At 56.3% G+C, this 23549-nt stretch overlaps 2 protein-coding genes across 7 annotated transcripts in view; one reads left to right on the forward strand and one right to left on the reverse strand.

Moving 5' to 3' along the window:
- Nucleotides 1-21732, forward strand: part of NOS1AP (nitric oxide synthase 1 adaptor protein) — a 42397-nt gene extending 20665 nt beyond the window's left edge. Inside the window, exons 3-11 of one of the 6 annotated variants that reach the window (XM_059821632.1) lie at nucleotides 11178-11270; nucleotides 11650-11723; nucleotides 12349-12457; nucleotides 12703-12844; nucleotides 14088-14249; nucleotides 14626-14646; nucleotides 14803-14951; nucleotides 17871-18036; nucleotides 18606-21732. In XM_059821632.1, coding sequence (XP_059677615.1) covers nucleotides 11178-11270; nucleotides 11650-11723; nucleotides 12349-12457; nucleotides 12703-12844; nucleotides 14088-14249; nucleotides 14626-14646; nucleotides 14803-14951; nucleotides 17871-18036; nucleotides 18606-19009 — 1320 coding nt within the window. In that variant the 3' untranslated portion in view covers nucleotides 19010-21732. Of the gene's footprint in view, nucleotides 1-11177; nucleotides 11271-11649; nucleotides 11724-12348; nucleotides 12458-12702; nucleotides 12845-14087; nucleotides 14250-14625; nucleotides 14647-14754; nucleotides 14952-17870; nucleotides 18037-18605 lie in introns of all 6 variants that reach the window. The other 5 variants (XM_059821634.1, XM_059821629.1, XM_059821633.1 and 2 more) reach the window with 5 other exon arrangements.
- A 535-nt stretch (nucleotides 21733-22267) lies between these two features.
- Nucleotides 22268-23533, reverse strand: SPATA46 (spermatogenesis associated 46). The gene is made up of 2 exons (XM_059822161.1): nucleotides 23428-23533; nucleotides 22268-22749 (listed from the first exon to the last, which is right to left on the reverse strand). Exons 1-2 carry the CDS (start codon nucleotides 23531-23533, stop codon nucleotides 22268-22270), a joined length of 588 nt encoding a protein of 195 aa, XP_059678144.1.
- Nucleotides 23534-23549: the final 16 nt, after the last annotated feature.

Below are 23549 nucleotides of genomic sequence, written 5' to 3' on the forward strand. Positions count from 1 at the left end.
ACCTTAGTCTGGGCTGTACGGTTGTTATAGATAACGTTTTTGTCAAAATGCATGCAAAGAGGGAAACAGCAATGTATTCTCTAAGTTTCTTAGCCAGCCTTTGTGAGGTACACTTTTAATTTTACTGAGATAGTTTCGGATCTCAGCTTGCATAGAACTAGTGCTGTGCCGGGTTGTACTGTGATCCTTTTGCTTGACATTAAGTCCTATATTGGTTGTTTTCTAACTCCGCCTAAAATCTTGGAACTTTTATTAGTTTGGAATTTTTTCAAGGATCTGAGTCTATAATTCTTTCTAAATCTCTCTAAAGGACATTATTCAGACTTGTTGACTTTAAAATGTAGAATTTAGTGAATGTTTTTTAATACCTGCATTAGTTATTGCTGAACTAGGAACCATGAAACAAGTGTCTTGAGCACCGCCGGCATCTAATGAGCCCCACAGGACTGGCTTGTTTCTGATGCGCTAAGCGTTTAATGCTGCTGCTCATTCATTCTTTATTAATTGTCTGAATTTCATAATTGCTCATTTAGTTACAGTATTACCAGCTTGCCTTCCTTCAGTTCGTCACTGCTTTTGTGCCTGGCTATTCTCATCTGCCTTCTCAACTGGTCTTGCTCAAGCTTTTTATGCAACTGTGGGAGAGCAGCTCTTTGGTGAGCAGTAAAAAAATACCAAAATAAACCCTGTATTTCACAACTTGGGGCGTAAATCTCGCCACGTTCTGATTCGGCTCACTTGGCTGAGCTGACACCTTTCTGAAGCGCTGCGTGGGTATGTTCTTAAAGTGCCCCTCTCTGTGTCACCTGCCCTCGGGGTGGATTTGGGGTAACTGCGCTCCTCTGTGGTGTCAGCCCTGCCTCCGGCCCCCTCCGGGCGGGTGGGGACGATCTCAGCTGCCTTGAGGTAGGGTCTGTCTTAGAAAGCAAGCATTTGGGGAAGAAAGCTAATCTTGAACGCAGAAATTTAGTTTTCCTGTTGAGGCGGAGGAAGGTGCCCGGGTGGGCACTGCCTGCGCTGCTCAGCACCCGGCGCTCCCGGGGTCCCCCAGGGCATCAGGTCTTGCCGGTGCCAGAAGGAGGCAGGAGTTTAATTAAATGGGCATGACTAAACTCCTGCAAAATGGCCATGCTTTTCTTTAAGCCAAGCTCATTCTAGCACGTGGGTTCCAACCCACTGTAGGCTGGATGAACAGAAGCCATTTCTAGGCTCTTGGAGCTTCTTATCTTCTTCAGAGGGCGATGGCAAGGAACTGTCACCAAAACAGCTTGTGCACCCGCTGCCTTTGCCCGCATAGGTCAAACCAATGCGTGTCTAATTAAAAATACCACAAATTCCCGTCAGATGTGGGGTTTCCAAGGAATGTGCTGCTTCGTATTTAGCAACAGGTGGTAAATATTGAAAAGTGTACAGCTCATCTCTTGTATCTCCAGGGCTGTGAAAAACAGTGCGAAAGCAGTGCCTGCAGATGCGCGCAGAGCCTGCTCCTTGTTTTCATTAACCAAAGGGAGCAGCTCAAAGCCTGGTTATTTTTACAACCAGTTTGACCAGTATCCCATACGCACCCACGCGCTGGTTAATTCGCACACGCCGCGCTTGGTCATCGGAGATGGCAGCATGTGAAGGCAGGTGGGAGCTTGCCGCCTCCCACGCGGGTCCGGTCCGTGTTGTTATCGCTTCCCTAGATTTCTGAAAGGGGTTTAGAGATGTTTTCAAGGCTGGGCGCTAGCCTGTGGCACAGTCTCCACAGACCTTCACATCTGGCTGAGAAGCGCTGCTTTTCCCAGCCCAGGAGTGGTCGCTCCCGTTCAGAGCCGTCACTGTGCGTGCCCGAGCTGGGGGAGAGATGATGTGGCTGTGCTGGGACAGGATCCCCAGCTTTCTCTTAGAAGCTCGGTATTAGTTAATCCCCAATGAAGTGAACAGTAACACGCGCACGGGGACCCGTTGGTGGCTTTGATGAGCTGCTGGGTGGAGCTGAGGGGTGTTGCTGGGAAGCGTGTCCTGCACCGCTGGCTGCATCCCTCATGTGCGCCGCGCCGCTGCATCCCCCTGCACAGCGCTGGGCTTCCACGGCACACAGAGCGGCTGCGAGCTGCCTTGGGAGGGGAGATACACTCACATGTCTCAGGTCTCCTTTGAACCTCTGATTTTGAGTTTTTTTGAAAAAACACCCACCACATTTCAAGACCAGGACCGGGAGGTATGGAACCCCTAAGGATTTCTTGTAAGGGTGGTAAATCATCTTGTAAGTGGAAGCCTGCAAAAGAGGGGGTGAGAATAAGCTGTGACCTAGAGGAACTTTCTTCATTTAACCCTATGATTGACGCTGATTTAATTTTTACCAGTTCTGATTTCTCTGAGATTCCTGTGAAGCTGCTTGGACCGAAGATGGCTTGCGTATGTGTCCCAGTTTGCCACCTCGACTCATGAAACTTGGAGGTAGTGAGGGGAGGTTGGAGGAAGTGGATTGAGGCAGCTCTCTGGTAGGAAATAGCAAACTGAGCAGAAAGAATTTATTGTGAAGTATTCGGTGTTACTGGAAAACATATTTTGTGTGATAAATGGGTATGCTGTGATCCAGGGATTGTTTCAAAGCAGCAACCTTAACTCTGCTCTGCTGCTTTCACAACATGGGTATATTTAGACTGATTCCCATTTATACCCATCAGTGCTCGCAACCGTCACAGACGGTTACCAAAATTAAACCTGAAGTTGGATGGGAAAATAGGCACTGACCTTGTCAGTGCAAACCAAAATCATATCTTATTTCAAATGAACGCATGCACCTCAGAGCCACATTTTCCCATATGTGCAAATGCAAACTCTGAGGAACTGTGGAAGAGTTTTGAAAAACATCGTTAAGCCCGAGAACGAGCACCCAATACTTCATTACTCTTCTGCCCCTTCCAAATTACTGTGCCCTTTGATTAAAGTCTAGCTACTGGCAAAGCCACCAGTACTGGGGTGTAGACAGGGTGACGGGGAAAATTTAAGCCTGAGGAGCAGCTCAAACCTGAGCTGGCAGGATGGCAGAGGTGTCTTGCATGTTTGCCTGTGCCGTGCTGGCGATTTGCAGATGGGAGCCAGTGGGAACCTTGGTCCTGCCCCAAAATGTCTCTGTGACTCCCTGTCCCATGATGGGAGCCATCCCCACTACAGATGTGAGCGCTGCAGGTTGGTTTTGTCCCAGGTTTTGGTGGCAGGAGAGGGGAGCACAAGCAAAGTGACCACACCGAGCGGATCCCCAAATCTCCCCGCTGTCCTTGCCTCTTTGTCTCCCAGCTCCGGGAAGGAGCAGGGAGGTGATGCGGGCATCCCATGGTTGAGCGCCCTGCTGGTGCGTGGGCATGGGCCATGGCCAGGCACGTACTTTACAGCTGCATGCAGGAATTGGGGTGGTAACGTGTCCTCATGGGAGCCACAATAGGATTGCATGCCCATGGCGAAGGGTCAAGGGAGTCCTTGACAGACAGAGGCAGCAGCGCAGCACTTTGATAGGGCGGCTTAAGGCAATCTTCTAAAAACAGGGTTTAGTCCATTTATTGCTGATCAGATTAGTAGGCTAAGCAGGTATTGCAGTGTGGTCCCCTCCAGCAAGCTTGGGTCCCCTGTGGGCTTAAAGCACAGCCCAGATTCAGTGGACTGTCAGATATTTTGAAGCCTTGTTCAGAAATGCCTCTTGGATGAAGCTGACCACCCTCCTGGGAGGTATCCCGCTTTCCAGCCGCTTTATCTGCCGACATCTGCTGCGGCCCCAGTAGAGCTGGGGCGATGCATGAGGGAGATGCGGGCCGGGGCAAGCTGGCAGGTGCCTTTCTGCTTTTGGGGCAGCAACCGCAGCAGAAGGGAGTGATGCTCCACGCCTGGGTACCCACTGGCCGGACGCCTGGCTCTCTGCTGCCCTACCCGTCTGTCAGCCAGGCTCTCGGGAGAGGCAGTGCTGCCTCCGTTCCCTGCCGTGTGGCAGACCATGCCCAGCTGCCTGCTGGATACCACCCTGATATTCCCAGACCTGTGTGGCTTGGATGGTCGGGGACTCTCTTCTGATCTGCGAGGCTACTCCTGGCCAGGTTGCGTCTGTTTGCTACTGTGCCAAAGCTGTATTTTAAACCATTCCCTTTTCTTCCCCAGTGCTCTTTTCTTTCTGCCGCTGTATTTAGAGATACTGGTCGTGTTCCCTCCTTTAGCTGAAATGGTCAGGCTCCTCTTGGATGGCCAGCACTCCATGCTGAAACTCATCCAGGAGGCCTTTCTCTGTGCCTCTTCCTTGCCCACATAAGCATGCCTGGGCCTGTGCTGCGTGATTCTAACAAGATCTCTGGCTCATCCTGCACAGTGGCATTGCAGCTTGCCCGTCCTTTTCAGACGCAGTTGCATTTCATGCATCCCGTATGCATGCCGCCAGTCCCAGCGCGCAGCACCTCTGCACCTGGCGAGCTGGGTGCAGTGTGCACTGCATCTACGCGTGGGCTCTACCCAACCTTTTGGCCCAAGAAACTGTTGGTTTGCAGGACACACAGGCAGGTTGCAGTCCTGTGCTCACTGTGCTGCCTGCCTGGGTGTGGTGCAGCCCCTCCAACGCTGGAAGTTGCACTCCTCCTCCAGTTAACAAAGCACCAGAAGGAAAAAAAGAAGAGAAGAGCTGTTCCTGGCAGCGGTCTGCTCCTAGCACTTCGGCAGGACCCCAGCGCTGAGCTCTGGCTGTCGTTTACCCCACGAAGGGCTCGCGGGCAGCAGCTGCTGCCTTCCCGCTCCTTCTGCTTTCCACGTCCATCCCTGGGGTGGCTTGGCAGCCCTGGCCAGGAAAGGGCCGTGTCCCTCCCAGGTTCCCTTTCCCACACAGCCCACGGCCGGCTGAGAGTCACCCGAGGGCACCGGTGTTGGTGCCGTGTCCTTGTGTGGTTCAGTAAAGCGAAATCCTCGTCCCCTGCACAGTGCCGCTGTTCGCTGTTCCTCCCAATTACTGCTACGAGGATCCCAGCAAGGTTTCCCAGGCTTCTCTCCTGGAAGTTACGCCTGATCTCCTGTGCATTTCTGAGATGTACTTTCATTCCCTGTGTTTTCAGCAGCAGAAATTGCGAGGTATGTCGTTCCCCACCCCCCCAGTCATTAATTCTCGGAGCCATGGCGCCTGTGCCGATTGAACTCAAGCTCAGCTGTCATTTTGTAGTAAGTTAATTCTTCATCAAGAGAACAGTACCGCTCCTCCCCCCAAAGTGCTGGGAAAGCCTTGGCTAGTCTGCCGTGTCTTTCATTAGCCTGAGCTGACCTTGGGTTAAAGTCTAACTGTACAGGTATTTTATTAGTTGCTGTGCCAGCCAGCTGCGAGGAGGAGCCGCCGTGGGGTGCAGAGGGAGGTGGGCACCGGCTTCCAGCGCCCTGCCCCGCTCCCCTGCCAGGGACTGCACCAGCCCTGCCAGCCCCGCGCTTGCGGTTTCATTCCGGTGATGAAGTGGGCTGCAGGAGCCCTGGGAGAGCTGCAGGGGCATCGTCGCAGGCAGAGCTCGGAGCTTGGGCTGCTCACGTCGCAGGGTCCGTCCCAGCCAGCGCTTCGCGTTCAGCAAAGGTGGCTCCGTGGGATCCGGCTTTGCTCAGAGTTTCATGTTCTTTCCGTATAAACACAAAGAAATATAGTTTTCTGGCAAAAAAAAAATACATCCCCTTCGATGCTTTTTTTTCCTAACACAGATTTTTTTTCCCCTGTCTCCCTCAGCTAGCAGAGTAGCAATGACTTCTGTGGAAATTGCTTTTTCCCTATTAATTGAATTCTTGGACCACTGCTCTTTCCCCAGGACAAGCTTGTAAACCTTTTTTTTTTTTTTTTTTTTTGAGGAGGAGCAGGGGGATAGAGGATAGAAGGGGACAGGGACAGCTCAATGCATTTAGGTGCACTCCCATTAAAAAATTTCCCATTTATTTGCGTTCTGCTAGCACCATCTGACCATATAGCATTCCTGCTACCTTCCCTTACTGCTGGAGAAATCTAGTGGGCAGGCTTAAATCTGTCCTCGCTATAGTTTAGATGGGCTGGAATGAAATGAGGGCATTTTTGTTCAGGTTAACCTGTTTCAGATGCTTGTGAATGTGGGGGGATGATGAATCTATACAGACATCATCTCTCTTCTGTAGTGTCTGACCTGCCTAACCTAGTGTGCAGTGCATGGTTACAAGTTTTCTTACACTTTTACCATGTAGAAACAATGCGACAGGGACAGATAACACGTTTCTACGGACACTGAGTTTTTCATGCCTTTCACACGTACCCATCACACTCGGATTCATACGTAATTTTACTCTAAGCTGACATGGTTACATGCGCTCTCTATTAAGCAACATATGTTACTCTGTTCTCCAGAAAGGGCAATTTTAATACTCTGCCAGGAGGAATGTGGTGCACAATGATGCATACACCAGCTGGCTTTATTTTCCATCTAAAGTTATTTAAATATTGAACTCCGCATAAAAGACAGATGTTGAAAATAGACTCCCGCTAACCTGAGGTCAATGGTAAAGCTCTCGTGCTCTGACGAAATAGATGTTTCTTTCCTGATTGAGAAGATGAACGTGGTTTTTCGTGAGCGGTGTAAAATTAAGGGGTAAGCTTTATTCACTCGTTAGCTGGTTGGAGTTTACAGTGATCTAATACTTCTTTTTCATTAGTGAGACCACCTTTACTTTTTCTCTTGAATAATTTCTTTTTTTAACTTTGGCATATCTCAGATGTCCATTTTCAATCTTTGCTTAAAAATTTTAGTAGAGTGCTTAAAGCTTTAGTCAGAGACCAACTGTAGAGCTGTGCAAGTCTAGGATCAGAAGGGTTTCTCTGTTGCTCTTCCCATTTTCTGTGCCTTTCCCTGAAATTATATGTCTTCTGGGATTGCCACATTGCTATAACCAAGAATTCATATAATTAAGCCAAACTTGTAGTATTGTTATAGATATTTCAAAATCCAGAATTGTGCCCAAGATGGGCAAACTACTTGGGATGAAAGTCAGGAAAGCCCTTCTGACAATTTAGTTATGTATAAGTAATACAGTGAAATGCTGCACGGTGTGAAACCAAAGGGGAAAGAGTCACCTAAAATCAGAATGCCGTACCCAGAGAGCACGGGGTGAATTGCTGTCACCCAGCTCCCTGCACCCCGTTACAGAGACACTCCCCTTGCTCCTGTTGCAATGCACAGCAAAGCTCCCCTGAGCCTCCCGGTCCCCTCCGGGCAGCAGAGCGGGTCCCACGCTGGCGGCTTTGAGAAACCCCACCTGGGCTTGGCTGCACGCGGAGTTTTGTATTGGCTCGGTGAGAAGCTTGTTAGCAGCGATGGTGTGATTTTTAGTGCACCTTTAGGGATGCAAGGTATATTCCCAGCAAGGGTTGTATGGCATTGGTCCCACCTCCCTGGAAACGTGCGGGATTTCTTCTCCTCTGGGTCAGCTGGTGCCTGCTGGTTTTGGATGTGGCTGTGCAGATAGTCTCGGAGTCCCTTCGGTGGCATTTCCAACCCTCCCATCGCCTCTGCTCTCCTCCCAGCACAGGGAAAGCTAAAACCCTAATGCTTTGCATCCCTCTTAAGCTTTCTCTCTCCGTTTCACAGCAGAAGGAGGGGATGTTGACAAATCCTGGCAGATCTCTGTGCCCAGGGCGGACAGAGCTATGGTCAAGAATAACTCCAAGCCAGGAAGGTTTCCCATTGCCCCGTTAGTAACTGGGCTTGCAAGGCAGGTGTTAGCAAGGGCAGATCCGGTCGACATGCAGCATGTCAGTGAGACCATCTGAGACGTCCAGCAGTCTTTGGGAACAAAAGCCCATACTGGCATCTGTAGTCTGCTAATGGAAAGGATTTGCCATTGCTTTGGAGATGTCCAAGGAGGTAGCGTAGGGCCAGCTACCTGTCCCAGGCTGGGGAGAGCCAGGATGCATGCAGGGCACCCAGCCCGTCCCCGAGTACTGCTCCTGGGCTGGTGTCTCCCCTGGTGCCTCGGGCTGACTGCAAGCATCAGCCGCTGCCTTCCCGGGAGCTGCAGGGGCTTGCTGGGGTGTGCAAGGACTTGCGGTGAGACTTACCTTTCTCCTGCTATAGCCAGAGAGTGGCATCTCGGCACGTCAGGGCGCTGAGCGGGGCTGGTCGTGGCAGCTGCTGTCACTGCTAATGTGAACTGCTGCACCATGAGCCAGCAGGTCTGAGTGCAGATTCTGCCCTGCACAGTTCATCCCTTACAGCCTCTGTGGCTCAAATCTCACTTAGAGGAACCGCGCAAACCTAATGCTCCCTTTGACACTAGCCAGAGGTACGGCTTGGGGTGAAATCCCGCTGGTTTGCTGAATTAGCCTTGGGAACAAGGCAGAGCAAATTCCACGCTGTGGCTGTAGGCAGAGGGGGAGCGGCACACGAACGGTGTGCCAGGCTCTGCAGAGCAGTACGTGCTCCCTTTCTGTTTGGTCTGCTGCCCTTCTCTCCTGGGTGCTTTTCCTCCCTTCTTTCACCTATTTACCCAAACTCAAAATTGAAAGCCCTTCAAAATCAGCATGCATCTCCTGGCCTGTGGGTCTCGGCATGCCTGCCCCACGCAGCCCAGGGGTGCGAGAGGCGGCTCGGCTGAATTGCTGTTTTATTGAACACTCTTCCTTGCTAATTTGTTATTAAATTACAGTTAGTGTTTCATTAGAGCCCCAGTGGGCATGAGTTCATTAGCGTTTTATTGGCTAGAGCTGCGCTTCGTTGCATGGGAAATGTATCCCAAAGAGCGCCTGGACTCGTTGGAGTGATTGCGCTAACGAGCTCTGGTAGGGGCAGGATGTGCAATAGCTCTCTGAGCACATGTCTCAGACTTGCAAAGGAGCTTGGCTCTCGCCTTGGCATCAGGATAAAGACCTGGATTTATGCAAGGGCTTAACAAATCTGGCCAGTCAACCCTTCTGAGAATTTGACTTCTTTGCTCCCGTTGGTTCTTGCTGGAGTTTTGCCATGAGCCATCTGCACAAGGGGACTTTGGCTTCAGTGTGGCAGAGGCAAAACAGCTTTCCCCATGGCACTCCCTTCCGCCAGGCACGGGGTGAGCCTGGGCAGAATCCCTTGCCTGCAGCAAGGGATTGCGGAAGCCTCTCCGAGGAGCTCTGCATTGATTCTGTGCCTGAAACATATGCAGGGGCTGGGTAGCATCTTTGCTAAAATGTCCTGGCCTGTCTGCATTGCTGTCCTGAGGTTGTTACTCACCCAAAAACCAGGCTAAAAATAGTCTCTCTAATCCTGAGATATTTTTCAGGGTTGCTGTCTCTTCCAAGCCCACATTAATTACCACTTGGGATGGCCCAGAACAGAAACCCCACAGCTCCAGCAGCTCGGAAATGCAGCTTGATGTTTGTAATCAGTGATGGTTAGGACCAATAAATCAGGCTGCAGCTCGACAAGGTGTCATGCAGTCGCTCTGGGTGCTGAGGAGAGCATCCAGCTTAGCCCACAGCTCCTGGAAAAATCACATGCAGAGCATCAGAAGGTGCTGGGTTCGTTACTCCAAGGTAGCCGAGCTGGAGCTCACCTTTTCAGGGCTAAATCAAGACATTTCTTTAGTGTTAGGTACCAGACACACTTCTGTGATCTTGGTACTGGTCTGTTGTCTTAGCAAGGCACAGAGAGGGGGCTCTTGGATGCAGTTTCGCCTCTGCTTGTAATGGCAGGGAACGGGAATATGAGAGATGGGACTTGGAAGCCCACCCTGGTGGGCTCTTTGATGAGGGACTCTGGTGAGACCCTTCTCCATGAGAAATAACCCCTGCAAGCAGCATATGACTATGTGCTGGGGATTTTGAGGCTGGATATAGCCATGGTGGGAGCCTGAGCTCTGCTTTCTCCAGCCCATCACCGTGGCTTCAGCCCCGGAGTTGGGTGGGCTTGCACAGCTTGCCTGCTCTGTGCACTGAGGAGGGCAGAGCTGCATTCCCCCCCGCTGTTTTCTGAGTCATCTGTATCTCCCATCCCCATCGGCGACTTTAAAATGGCTTTGAGGAATTGTACTTTCAGGTCTTTCATCATTCTATCGCAGGTCAGGGCCAGCAGCTTTTCCTGCCTGCTGGCTCTGGCTGCCAAAGTTAATACATCATGCAGTGCTGGAAATGTCACACGGAGGCTCGGTGTGGCCCAGAGGCAGGGCTTTGCATTGGGGCGCCTGCCCTGTGCTCCCTCTGCAGAGAGACTGGCGAAATAATGTGAGGATTAATTAAATTCCTCTTCCTCGGCATGCGAGGTGCAGGATGTGGGGCTTTTCTGCGCTGGACGGGTGCAGAGGATCTGTCCCCACGGCTGTGCACAGCACCCTGCGTGTGGGACCAGCACACCGGGTACCTGATGTGGGTGCACCTGTGGTAGACTGGTTATGGGACTGCCCAAAAGCCCTACAGCAGGAGGTTGCTCAGCCTAAATGGCTCATCTCGCCTATTCCCCTGCCAGCCCCCTCCCCACTTGTAAGACTCTAAATGCAGAAGTGGCTGGATTTTGGGGGATCTTATTCTCTCCCCAGGCTAGACCAGAGCTTTGTGTTTAGTCAGTGATCTTTGGAAGTTCCTGTTGGGTTTTTTTCCTGTCCAGTGACTTCTAATTGAAGTGGGTAATTGCATTATCCCATCTCCCCTGGAGAAGTTCACAGAGTCCTCAGCAATCATCTTCAGTTTTATACTGAGCCCAAAAACCGCCCCCCCCCCCCCCCGCCCCAGCTCAAAATGCTATTTCCCTTACCAGAGCTCAGCAATGGCTACAAGCCAGGGGGGCAAACCCGGCTGGGCTGCGGAGCCCCGGGGGCTGTCGAGGCTGGGGAGCTGGTGGTCCCTCTGCGGGGAGGTATGGCCCTTCGGAGGGGCAGAGTGAGTGCCTTTGAAACACAAGTTAACATTTCCAGCAGCATTCTGGACTGAGCAAAGCGTTATCCACATCCAGGGGCTGGATCGCTTTGGGGTGCGCTCCTCCAGATGCTGGGCATGGGGACACCATGGGGCAAAAAGGCCTCGTGTCCTGTCCTAGCATGGATGCGCAGGCTGATGTGGGCATGCGCTCAGGGAGGCAAGTGCGGTCGGGGAAACCTTTCCCTGTCCCTGTCACCCCTTCCTCTCGGAGCCTCTTCAGCCCTCCCTGGGGCTTTCCTGGCACAGGAAGGCTAATTCAGGTGTTTTCTTCCATCCCCTGCAGTATGAGTTTAAAGCCAAGAATATCAAGAAGAAGAAAGTGAGTCTCATCGTGTCAGTGGATGGTGTGAAGGTCATTCTGAAGAAGAAGAAGAAGGTAGGCAGCCCTGGTCCCTGGGGCAGCGGTGCCTCGGCAGCAGGAGCCCTCCCCTCGAGGTGCCGGGACCTGCAGCATCCTTGAATTTCTGGGAAACTTCGGTGGGCTGGGAGAGGGAGAGATGGGCAGGGATCAGCCACGGATGAGCCATGTTCCCGCAGGGTGGCTGGGCCAGTCCTGACGTGGGTGTGGAAGGGGATCGGGGGGCCCCGTGGGAGGGCGGGGGGATGTGGGACATCGCTGGTCCCCAGCAGGACCCGGTCGTCAGGTTGCAGGGGAGCAGCAGCAGAGCTGTTACGAGGGCTTCCCGGGTCTGTCCCTGGACTGTCTCTGCCCTGTCCTTGATCTCAAGGGCAGCATCTGACGTACTTATTTTCAGCTTCTTTCGTTGCAGAAAAAAGAATGGGCCTGGGACGAGAACAAAATGCTCATCATGCATGATCCCATCTACAGGTAAGCCTGCCCGGTGAGGGGACAGAGGCTTGGGTGGCTCTGCCGTGCCGTTTACCCCACGCTGCACTGGCACCACGCTGGGGGCTGACTCTGGAGAGCAGCCACCGTCCCCGCGGAGGGCAGCTCCCCTCGTTTGCTGTGCTCTCCAGAAGTCCTAAGCTCTCTTCCTCCATCTCGTTGGCAAAAGCTAAGAGCATGGGGCGTCTGTGTCCCCGGGAAGCCAAACAGGAGCGAGAAAGGGCCCCAGCCGTGCCGGGGAGGGGGTGGCAGATGCCCAAAGGAGGAGGCCAGCTCTCTGAGCAGGCAAGGCAGAGGAGTGAGGTTTGCTCTCCTCGGTCCCTGGAGGGTTCTTGCACCACCAGCTCTGCCCCTGGGGTCTGAGCAGAGAAAGCCCCATGCCGCCTTCGCAAAATGCTTGCTGCTGCAATTAGCAGGCTAATTTTCCCAGCCGAGGCAAAACCACTGCCAAAGACATTTCTGATGGGCTTTAGCAGGGATGTGCTGCAGAGGCTGGGCATGTGCCAGCACCCCACGCCATGGGAAGCACTGGCTGTGGCCTTGGCAGTTTCCTGGGCATATGGGTAATATGTATGCTGATATCCTCCCTTCCTTTCTGTCCTTGCAGGATATTCTACGTGTCCCACGACTCCCAGGACTTAAAGATCTTCAGCTACATTGCCAGGGATGGGTCTAGCAATGTCTTCAGGTGCAATGTCTTCAAATCCAAGAAGAAGGTAAAAATGCTGGGATGATACGCATCGCGCCGTCGTGGGGTCTCGGTGGGGCGGCTGGGGCAGGACCCCGGGGCACTGTGCTGCAGCTGGCTGCCCGGAGCACCCTGGTGATCTGAGCTCTGGTGCCTCAGTCCCTGCAGCAGCACACAGAGACCCCCGAGAGCTGCGCCAGACTGGGGAGGTCACCGGCCAGGGGCAGCCCAGCTGAGGTTACGTTCCTCCTCTTCTCTCCTCCCCTGCCGCAGAGCCAAGCCATGCGCATCGTCCGGACGGTGGGGCAGGCATTCGAGGTTTGCCACAAGCTGAGCCTGCAACACACTCAGCAAAATGCGGACGGGCAGGAGGACGGAGACAGTGAGAGGAACGGGGACGATCTGGATGTCCCAGGTACTCTGCAAGGGCAAAGGTGGGGGTGGCATGGGGGTCCTGGAGCCTGGCAGACACGGTCTGCAGAGTCACTGTCTTCCCATACCACTCCTTGCTGGCTGACACCTGCAGGGAATGGATTTGCACAGCAATCTGGCCTGTGGCGCCTCGAGCTCAAACTGGGATCTTGCCCAGCAAGGAGCCTTCGCTAGGTGTTAGCCATCATCCTCGCAAACATCCCCCTTGCTGGGAGCCCATTAGCAGCGCCCAGGACTCTGCTGGGCACCTAAGTACTCTCTGTGCTCGGCTGCACACGCTGCAAACATTTCCTCGCTGCTTCCACGGAAGAGGCCCTAAGCACAGACCCTCCCTGCGTCCCGAGGTGCTTGCGGGTCTGGATCTGGCTCTCTGCAATTCCCTGCATGTACGAAGCCACATTTGGGGTCTTGCATCAAGCTCCCAGGTCTGCAGGCAGCCTGTGGACCACCCCACCTTCTCAGCCCCATGGGCAGAGGGTGCAGGGATGCATGCTGCTGGCTGGGGGGCTGCTGGTCCAGCCCCATCACCCCAGGCTCTGGGGGGCCCTGGGGAGCTGCTGTGTTCCTTGGTGACGGTGGCTGCGCTGGAGGGGAGACAGATGTTTTGCAAGAGGTTGGTCAAACACCTCCAGTGCCTGTCGGGATGCTGGCGGGTACTGCTGCCCATCTGTGTGTGGGTTCCCTGCCCTGCCCCGCCGCCCTGTGCTGGGTCCCCCCATCCCAACAGGAGCAGCCTGGGCTGTGCTGTGGTTTCCTGCCTGCCTCTGCAACCAGTGCTGTCATGATGACCTAATCATTGGGCTGTCCTGGACCGGCCATTGTTTGGTTTTCCTCCACACAATGTCCCGGCCATGATACCCAGTTCCCTGGGGATTTCTGAGCATCCGTTGTTTTTTTTTCCCCCCCCCTGTAATCTCTTGTTTACCTTGCTTTCTCTGTGTCTTCTGCTCTTGATGGCCCATTTGTTCCACATCAGGGGTTTTGGCCGCCGTTCCCCAGGTTTGGCGTGCTGGGGCTGGGTGTGTTTTTGGCCACAAGCCCCATCCTGAGCAGCAGCAGGAAGCGCAGCCATGTCGCTCTGTACCTGCTCTGGCCCAGAGCTGGAGGGTGGGTGGCATGGGGGTGGTGGTGACCGACTGGTGGGCATCACTCGCCATACCATGGGTGCACGGTAGCAAGCTCCCGCTCCAAGCGGGCTGTGCTCTGCTCTGATGCCACTCCCGCAGCCTGCCGCCTCGCTGGTGCGGAGAGGGTGGCCGCGTCCGCAGAGGAGACGGACATCGACGCTGTGGAGCTGCCGCTGCCCGGAGCTGACATCCTCGACTTCAGCCGCGGGGTGACCGACCTCGATGCTGTGGGCAAGGAGGCGAGTGCCGACACCAAGGTACGTGGGTCCCTGCCCTCCACTCTCAGGGCACGGAGCAGCCGCGGCCCCACGGCTCTGATGCGCATCCCGGGGGCCCGGGGATCAGGAGGGATTGTGCAGCATTCCCCAGCTCCCGGATCAAAGCCATCTGCTGACACAGGGCTGCCCTTTGGCTCAGGGCCCAGGGCGCTCCCAGAGTGTGCTGTGCTGAGGCTCAGCTATGTGCAACCACACGGAAAGCGTCTGGAGCAGAGCTGATAGGGACTTTTTTCCACCCAAAAAAAAAAAAGATTTTTTTGATACAGTGAGAATTCCCATGGGAAGCATCAGCCTTTTCAGGAATTTTCTGCAAAAGTATTTGGGCCTTTGTCAAAACTGAAACAATACTGTCTTCAAAGTTTTTCAGCACCCCCAACAAAGTGTGCGTTTGCTTTGAATGCAGCAGCTTCTTTCCTGGGTATTTTGGGGGGCTGCTGTGTGCCGCAGCCCACGTGTGCCTGGCGGCTCTCCGTGGCGAGGGGCACAAGATCACACTTTCGACGCCGGTGTTTTGCAGGGCTGCCTCCACCCTGAAGATATCCTGACGGCGTCGCCCAAGATGCTGCTGCCCTCGTCTGCCCAGCTGCCGGACCTGGGAACACCCCTCTCTGCCCACCACCAAATGCAGCTTCTGCAGCAGCTCCTGCAGCAGCAGCAGCAGCAGACACAAGTGGCCGTGGCACAGGTTCTCCCCTCTGCTTTTTCCTGGGGGCAATGGAAGGGCTGGGGTGCGCTACGGAGCCCCTCGGTGCCGGAGCATTCCCTGCCTGGAGCAGGGCAGGTGTGGGTGGGGACCTGACCTGAGCTGGGGTGGACCCTGACATTAGGGCATGGGAGCGGGCTGGGCGGTGTCCCCTATCTTCCGCTGCACAGCCTGCTCTGTCATGCTTTCCTGGCGTGGCTGGCTGTGCCCTCGCTCCCAGTGATGGCCCCGTTAAGCCTGGATGGATTAGAGTTAGGTCTGCCTGCCACCAGCTTTCTTGGCCTCTTGGCCCCTGTGTTCTTGCAAACGCCTGGCCCTGGCGTTAGCCGCTGCTGACTTCGGGGGTCACGGGCTCGGGAAGTTGCTTTCCTCTCCGGGAGAGGGACCTGTGTCCTCCGGGGATCCTTTATGTCTGCCCAAGTATGGTGTTGCTACAGGCAAAGCTTGCCAGGCAAAGCTGGGTCCCTCTGTGGTAGGGACTGCCCACCTTCGGTAGCTCCCAGTCTTTGTGCACCTGCAGAGCCTTGCAGTGGCAAGTTCTTTTTCTTCCCACTTCCAGATAAAAAAATATCTGAAATAGTATAACGCCATTTCTTGGCTGTGTCGTGGGATGGCAGTCAGTGGCCTCATCCTCCTCTCTCCAAGGGCTGACACTCTGCCCTGGACTTCTGCTCACCCCAGGATGGTCCTTGTCCCAGGACCCGTCACTTAGTTGCTCTCTAATCCCTTCAGCGTGTGCCGTGGTGATTTCGTATCATTGTACTTTATCAATGAAAAAGTTGGGTCCTATCATGTCAAATGCCTTTCAGATGACTGAGTGCATTACATCAACACCTCTGTCAATGGCATTTGTTATCTTCTCTCACAAAGTACCAAGTCAGTTTGTCTCTGAACACATGGTGATGGGTATAGGCTAAATTTGTTACTAACAAAGCCGGGAGATCCACTGTGTTGACCAGGATCTGTGCTTGGTCTATAGCTACGGCGACCATCCTGTAATTATCTCGGCCTCTAATTACTTGGCTGAGGATGAAATGCCATTTAGTTCCCTTGTTGACCAGAGACTTGCTTTTGCAAGGCATTTCCAGATACCCGTGAAAGTTCCTTCTCTTGAATTAAGGCCAGGAGTCCTTCCTGTGTGTTGTCCCCAGGGGCCTGGTGGCACGAGCCACTGCCCCTCCGCAAGACGTGACCTTTGGGCTCTGCTCACATCTTCTCCCGGCATCACCTGAGCATCACCTGGGCCCTGCTGCAGGCTCCTGTGGTGGAGACAGCTATCCAGCTGCGAGGAAGGATGGCTTCCAGGCTGACGCTGCCAGCACAAAGCTTTGGCACCTGCTTAGTGTGTAATTGCGATTCCACCTCTGCTAGCTCAGCGCGGGGTCTCCGCCTCACCCACCGCTGTTCAGCAGAGGGTCCCCATCCCACCGCGCTGCTGCGCCCCGCTGTCCCAGCGCTGGCAGGAGGAGGAGGAGGTGGCTTTGGCTCTCTGGATTCGCAGCAGTGGCAAAGCAAGTCCCAGCCCCTTGCCTGGCTTCCTGCCGCCCCCCGAGCTCGCTGTGCTTCAGCTCTGCCCCGCCAAGGGCACTGCCCTGCCGCCTTGCTGGCTGCAGTCAGGCAGCACAGGGCAAAGCAGGCAGCACCTGCGCTGCCTCCTGGTACCCACCCAGGAGGGCAGGTGGCACCCAGCTGTGCTGCTTCTGGGGCCCTGCAGCCGCAGCAGCAGCTCATGGGTTTGGCAGACTGCGGAGAGCTCCCGCCCTCTTCCCCAAGGTCACTTTCTAGGCCAAGGTAAAACTGCCTTTTTTTGGTTTTGTTTTTTTGGGTTTGTTTTTTTTGGTGGGGTTTTTTGTGTTTGGTTTTGGTTTGGTTTTTCGGGTTTGGGTTTGTTTTCCTTTCCATTAAATCCATGCTTTCCTGGTTCCCCGAGCCTGGCTGGCTCAGTCCTTGCTGGAGAGAGGAGTGCTTGTAGGAGCCGTGGGAGGAGGGGATGCTGAGCCGGTGTGGCTCCCCGGTGGCTCTGCACTGCTGTCCCCTTGTCCGGAGTACGCTCCTGGGTCTCTCCTTGCTTGAGCTCAGAGCAGAGAGCTGTCCCCACCGCCCCTGCGCAAGGGCTCCCGGCTGGTCTCGCCCAGCAGCGTCCCACCCTCCCTGGGATGTGGGGCTGGTGATAGAGCTGCTTGCGTATGGGTAGTTACGCCAAAATCAATGGACTTCTTGCCCGTGGACTCCCACTGGCTAATGTCCAGGCACTGCTTCCCAGGCCAGAATGAGCAGCCAGCTCGTGTCCCCAGAGCCACCATGTCTCAGCAGTGCTCTGCCATCTGTGTTGCTCCAGGCATGTCGTGCCTGTCACAGCCAGAGCTGCCTGCAGCTCCAGGGCAGCTCTGATGCTCCAGCCCATGCTAGCAGCAGACACTGCTGGCAGGACCCTGCCTTGTGCAAAATACTGTCTCTGGGAAACTTGCCCAGAAGGACAGCTCAGCCAGGGCCAGCTCGCGGCGCGTGGCTGCACCCTCATGCACCCGCAGCACCATCCAGTTGGTCGAGCGTGTCTTCTCTTTCACATCCATCTGGCTTCCTCCCGGTCTGCCCTTTCCTCATGCACACGTGCATGGCTGACAGTTTGGTCAGCACCACCTCCCTTTGCCTTGGGCTTTTCCATCAGAGAGACCAGGGGACCGCACGCTGGATTTGCTGAGCGTGCCCTGGTGTGACACTGCTGCCTGCCCCCGCTCTCCTCATCACGTCTGCAGGTACCTGCAGGGAATGGCTCCTTCTTCAAATCATTTGGCGGGATGCTGGTGAGCCCTGGTAGAGGAGCAGGGATAGCTGGGGTCAAAGCTCTCAGCCCTCGAGCAGCATCTCCCACGTGCTCACTCACTCTCTCCTGTCACACAGGTCCACTTGCTGAAGGACCAGCTGGCCGCGGAGGCGGCGGCACGGCTGGAGGCCCAGGCTCGCGTGCACCAGCTCCTGCTCCAGAACAAGGACTTGCTGCAGCACATCTCGCTCCTGGTCAAACAGGTGCAGGAGCTGGAGCTGAAGCTGGCGGGGAACACCACCAGTAAGCACTCCTGCCCCTTCCTCTCCCCTCGCAGCTAGCCGGGTCTGTGGAGGACGTGCGTGCGGGTGTTTCTGCTGGGGTTTTTGTGCATTTCAGGTGGTTTTGTGTAGTGCCCTTCTGGCCTGGCTTGTCCGTGTGCGGCAGGGTGCTTGCATGCAGCGTGGGAGAGGGCATGGGGAGGGCTGTATGGACAGGCAGTCACGTACGTCCATCAGCTGTATGTCCGTTTTCCCCACTGGCTGCATTGTCTAGGCCAGCTCCTGACCTGCCCAAGAGCCCCTCCTTGACCTTCCTCTCCAGCAGACGTGGCCATCAGCTCCCAAAAGGAGCTGGGGTGGGAGACAGATAACTTCTTATGCTGCAAAACTGGCACTTTGCTGCCAGCAGCAGCTCCTGGCACCAGTGGCACCAAGTGACCCCCTCTAAATGGTGGTGGTGGGGAGGTTGACACCCAAATGGCCCCGGACCCTCGTCCTCTGTCCAGTCTGCAGCCAGCCATGGTGGCCGGGTGATGCCCAGGCAAGCCGGGGTGGCACTGTCTGCCTCTCAGCCGTGCCCTTCTCTTGCAGCAGGCTCCCAGGACAGTCTGCTGGAGATCACCTTTCGCTCCAACGTCCTCCCCGTCCTCTGCGACCCGACCACTCCACAGCCTGAGGACACCCACCCGCCGCCACTGGGCCCCAGCTCGGGCTTCCCCAGCGCCCTGGGCAGCCCCATAGGTAGGAACGACTGTCTGGTGAAGCTAGAGTGCTACCGCTTTCTGCCGGGCTCGGGGCCGCCCGCCCCAGAGCCGCCGCTGGGCAGCCTGGAGCTCATCAAGTTCCGCGAGTCAGGCATCGCCTCCGAGTACGAGTCCAACACGGACGAGAGCGAGGAGCGCGACTCCTGGTCCCAGGAGGAACCACCGCGCCTGCTCCATGTCCAGCCCAGGCAGGACCTGGGCGACAGCCTGGAGGACGAGATCGCAGTGTAGGGGTTGGCAGGAGGTGGTGCGGAGCAGCCGGGACCTGCTGGAGCTGGGGCGGGCCCTGGCCATAGCCCCCTGGCCCTGGCAGGGATGGGACAGCCCAGAGAGAGAGGGGACAGAGGAGGGAGCACAAGGCGTCCAGCACACGGCCGGGAGGTGTGCGGAGGTGAGGACGGAGCTGTGCCGAGGGGGTGTGCTGGCCATGCTGTGCTCCAGTGTGCGTGGGCTTGTGTGCTGAGCTGGAGCGTCCCCGCTTCGCATCGGATGGTGAGCTGACAGCTGCTTGTGCTACCCGCTGGTCCCCGTCCCCATGCAAGCCATGTTTTGAGGTCAGGCAGAGGCGAGGGACTCCCTGCTGGATTAGCCACTGCTGCTGGTGCTGCTGCAGGGGGGAGCGCTAAAGCGGATGAAGGTTTTTGCTGGGGGAATGAGAGAGCAGGCATGGGGCAGTGAGCGGGGACAAGAGCAACCAAGGAGCTAGCGCAGGGCGGTGAGCAGGGACAGAGCCGCTGGCAGAGGATCTGGCTCTCTTGTGTGGTAGAGAGGGAGGGAGACAAGGTCTGGGCCGTGCTAGCGGGTTGGTTAGGGTTGGCGACGGTGCACTGTAGGCGTGGGTGCGTGAGTGAGAGGTGAGACAGCGAAGGACAGTGGGGACGAGCCTGGGAAGGAGCTGAAGGGGTGAGATGAGGCCGTGCAGGGTGGCTGGGAGCAGGTAGCTCCTGGTAGAGTGCTGGTGCTTGTGGCACTTCCAGGGCAGGGTTTGTCCCTGCCTGAGGCAGGTGGAGGGTGTGCGGTCACTGCCCGCTCCTCTCCCAGGCTGTGGAGTGGAGAGGAAGGCACAGCTCGGCGAGGAGCAGGGAGCCAGGGCACGCAGCACGGGGCTGTGGGGTGTCCTTCCCTCATTGCCCAGTCCTTGGGCTCCTCGGCATGGCTGCCAGGTTTCAAAGCCTTTCTGGTGCTCTCAAGTCACGTTTTCAAGCACTTCCCTGCACCCACCATCACCACAAACTCTCTGCTTTGTTTTATAGACAAACCCTCCCATTTCTAAGCAGGCGCTTGCCCCTGGGCCAGGGCTGGGGGGTGCAGTGCTGGCATTGGCCCTGTACAGGGATGGGCACGCTTGCTGCCCCTCAATGGGGAGCGAACTGCTGGTGTCTGCAGGTGGGCTCCTTCACACCTCTGGTTTGCACCCTCCGGAAAAGTGAATCCAAAATCTCAGGATCTCCCACCAGACCCATCTCGGGGTCTGGCATGGCTGAGGCATCTGTGGGAGCCTCCAAGGGATCCAAAGCTTGTCTCTTTTCTGCAAGCACATTTATCAGCTGCCTGTTGCTGCAGCCTCCAAGAGACCACAGCTGAAGGGGTATGAGCCAGAGTCCTGATGTCCCCCCTGTTCCTTGTGGAAACACTTGATGAGATGAGGATTGGCACAGTTGTCTTCCTCCCCATCCACCCTCCTATCCTGCTTCTGCTTCTGCTTCGCTTTGTTGCTTTCCTCTGCTCTTGCCTTCACCAGCTCTGTCTCTGCTAGATCTGCCTGCACCTAACCCCTAGCTGAGCATGTCCCAGGCACAAGCTCTTGCTCTCCCCCAGGGCTTAGCCCGGCTGCTGAGGAAGATCCATCGCTTCTTTCTGCCCCAGTCCCCTTGGGACTGAGGGCTGCCAAGGAGTGAGGTGTGGATGAGACCCCCAGGGTCAGTATGAGCTGTGCTGTGCGGCCCCCATCAGAGGAGGAGGCTGGATGCTGTGAGGAGCTAGAGAGTCCTAGTGGGAAGGAAGGCCACATGCAGTGTCCCCAGCAGTGGCCTGGTGTCCAGGGGAGCCCCTGCACCAGCCACAGAGGGGGCAGAGTGGGAGTGGGTGCTGGTTGGGACCCTTGTGCTCCTGTCCTCTGACCACCAATACTTCCGTATGCCCTGTCCTGCACCGCTGTGGGTACAGCTGTGTGCCAGCCCCTCTGCTGGGGACCCCGACATCCCGCTGCCAGCTCACAGTGGTTGGAGATGAAAGCGTGGGATGGGAGGCTGGTCCCGCCAGGAGGGAGAGTGGGCATGGCAGCACGCACAGGACATGGAGCAGGCAGGGTAGGGATGCATGCGTGAGCTCGGAGAGGGATTTCCATGTGAGCAGACAGATCGTGCAGGAGAGGGGACAGCAGGAGCTCAGCCATACAGGCAGGGCAGACGAAGGGAGAGCCCGGGAGGAGCAGCAGCAGGTAGGAGGTCTCTTCCAGGCTGGGCTGCCTCAGAAAGCAGGCAGGGCTGAGCCATTTCCCCAGGCCACCCCTCCTGCCTGTCCCTGTTGCACACACGCAGCCCAGGCGGTGCCCCGTGAGGACCTGTTGGGACCAGCTGCGGGCTCGGGCTCCTGCCCGGCACTCTGCCCACAGGGGACGGTGGTGGGTGCCCCACAGGCTGACGGGGTGCTGCCGGAGCCAGGTGGGACCCTGCTAGTGTTCTGCCGCGCAGCAGGTGTACATGTGTAAATGATCCTCATCCTAACTCGGCGCTGCCTCCAAGACGCCTCTCTAGCCTCTCACTTTTGTTATGGACCTTTACTGGGGATTTATAGCTATATTTTTTGTCCTTTCTTTTCCTACAACTGTCGTGTTACTAACTGTTAACTCAATCTATCTGGGAAACCAATCTGTCAATGTAAGTGCACTTAACCCTTGGGTGTTGTCATTAGTTGACTGGCTTTTGCTAAATAAATCTTTCTATTTCTCAAGGCTTTCTGTTGTCTCTTCCTTCTCGCTGACTCTCTCTCTTTCTGTACATCTCTCCCCCTCCATGCTGGGAGCTAGCACCGGCGGTGGCATCTCTTGGCCTTGCACAGACCCCATCCAACCTAAGCATCCTCCCCTGCGGGACCATTCCTTGTGGTGCCAGCCACGGGCTGCCCATGAGAGGCAGGTGCCCCGAAAATTGCTGGCGGTAGAGAGGTTTCAGCCTTCCCCTTCAGCTGCTGCACAGCACAGGCTTGTCTCAGGGCTGACCTGACAGCTCAAGGGTGCCAGGGGGTTCCTGGCATCTGCAGAGCATCCCATGGAGATGCTGAGATGCTAAGCAGTGCTTTCAGGGGCTTGGTAGATTTTTGGCTGCTGGGGAAGGAAAAGTCAGGAAGAGCCTCTTAAAGGATGGCGGAAGTGTTGTGTAGGCAAGAACAGCAGGCAGACAGGGCCGGCTGCTCCTAAAATAATTTATTCTGCTGCTGGCAGGCGTGATGGAGCAGTGCCCTCCCGCGGCGGCTGCCCAGCTGGCGGGGCTACATGGGCACCCTGGGGGCTGCAGCCTGCTGCTCCTTGTGCTCCTTCTCCCACAGGGCCTTGAGCCTGCGGTAGTACACCTTGCAGCTGTAGCCCTCCTGGGAGCTGTGCTGGATGTGGGTCTTGACCGACCACAGCGTGGGGAAGATGCGGCAGCACGACACGCACTGGTAGCCGCGCTGGGCCACCGACTGCCGCTGGGAAGCGGCAAGGATGTCCCAGATGGTGATACTGGCTCCGCAGCTGGCCAGACTGTTCCTCGCGGGGGGCTGGGGCTTGTCTGAGGAGACAGAGGAGGAGCAGACGATCTCCGAGAGGTCATCGGGCTCCTCAGGCTCCCAGGTGCTGGTGGCCAGACTGAAGGAGAAGGTGCCCGGGTGCTGCTGGGCGGCTCCTTTGGTGCACATGAAGTAGCTGTAGGGCGAGAACCAGGGCCGGTAGATGGTGCAGGTGCGGGCAGGGCGCTTGCTGCCCGGCGGGGCTGCGGGGCCGCAGGCTGTGGAGGAAAGGATCTGCAGTGAGTCGGGGGTCCCTGCCAGAGCCCAGTCCCCCCCGGGGTTGGGAGCAGTGCTGGGGACTCTTCATCTCTGTCTCCACCGGATGCAGAGGTGGCTGGCTCTGTCCCAGTACGTCCCCCTGACATGGAGGGTACCGTCCCTCTCCCCGTAGGACGCAGGGGTAGAGATGGGTGCAGGATGCTGGCGGGCACCGAGGCACCAGCACAGCACCAGGCTCACCCAGCAGCCCGCTGGAGCCGTCCCATGGTGAGCTGCAGTGGCACAGAGGCAGCGATGGCAGGGCCGAGCTGGCACTCCTGGGAGCAGCACCCACAGCTTTGAGGATTCCTGCCGGGAAGACATGGGGGAGAAACTGGTGTAGCTCAGAGGTGGGGTGTGACTGCAGGAACACCCCAGCTCCCCAGAAAACACCCGCTGCCACAGGTGTTCCCGGTCCCCTTTCCCTCGCCCCACGCAGGAGGATATGCCCAGCTAAACCCCTTCACAGCCTGTCTGCCCGCAGGCCCTCTCTGTGCCACGGGAGGCTGAGGCTGAGCGGTGCTGTGGCCGTGCCCAGGGGGTGCAAGGGAGACCCCTCCCCACAGGCAGTGCTGGCTGACTGCAACCCCTGCCTGGGTGCAGCGGGCAGGCACCAGGCTCACCAGGCAGGCTGGCAGGGCGCCAGGGGCATGGGGCCTCTGGGCTTCTTGTCCTGGTGCCGCAGGGCATGGCCCCAGTGGAAACGGTGGGCAGGGCAAAGCTCTCCATCACCCTTGCGTAACCG

Source organism: Gavia stellata, chromosome 10, assembly GCF_030936135.1.
Source record: "Gavia stellata isolate bGavSte3 chromosome 10, bGavSte3.hap2, whole genome shotgun sequence".
Taxonomy (NCBI): domain Eukaryota; kingdom Metazoa; phylum Chordata; class Aves; order Gaviiformes; family Gaviidae; genus Gavia; species Gavia stellata.

What these genes read in the sequence shown, in the direction of transcription:
- SPATA46 (XM_059822161.1), bottom strand. Translation starts at nt 23,533, where the DNA reads ATGGAGAGCTTTGCCCTGCCCACCGTTTCCACTGGGGCCATGCCCTGC. An exon ending in GCGCCCTGCCAGCCTGCCTG is followed by an intron (nt 22,750 to 23,427) that starts GTGAGCCTGGTG and finishes GCGGCCCCGCAG; the next exon opens with CCCCGCCGGGCAGCAAGCGC.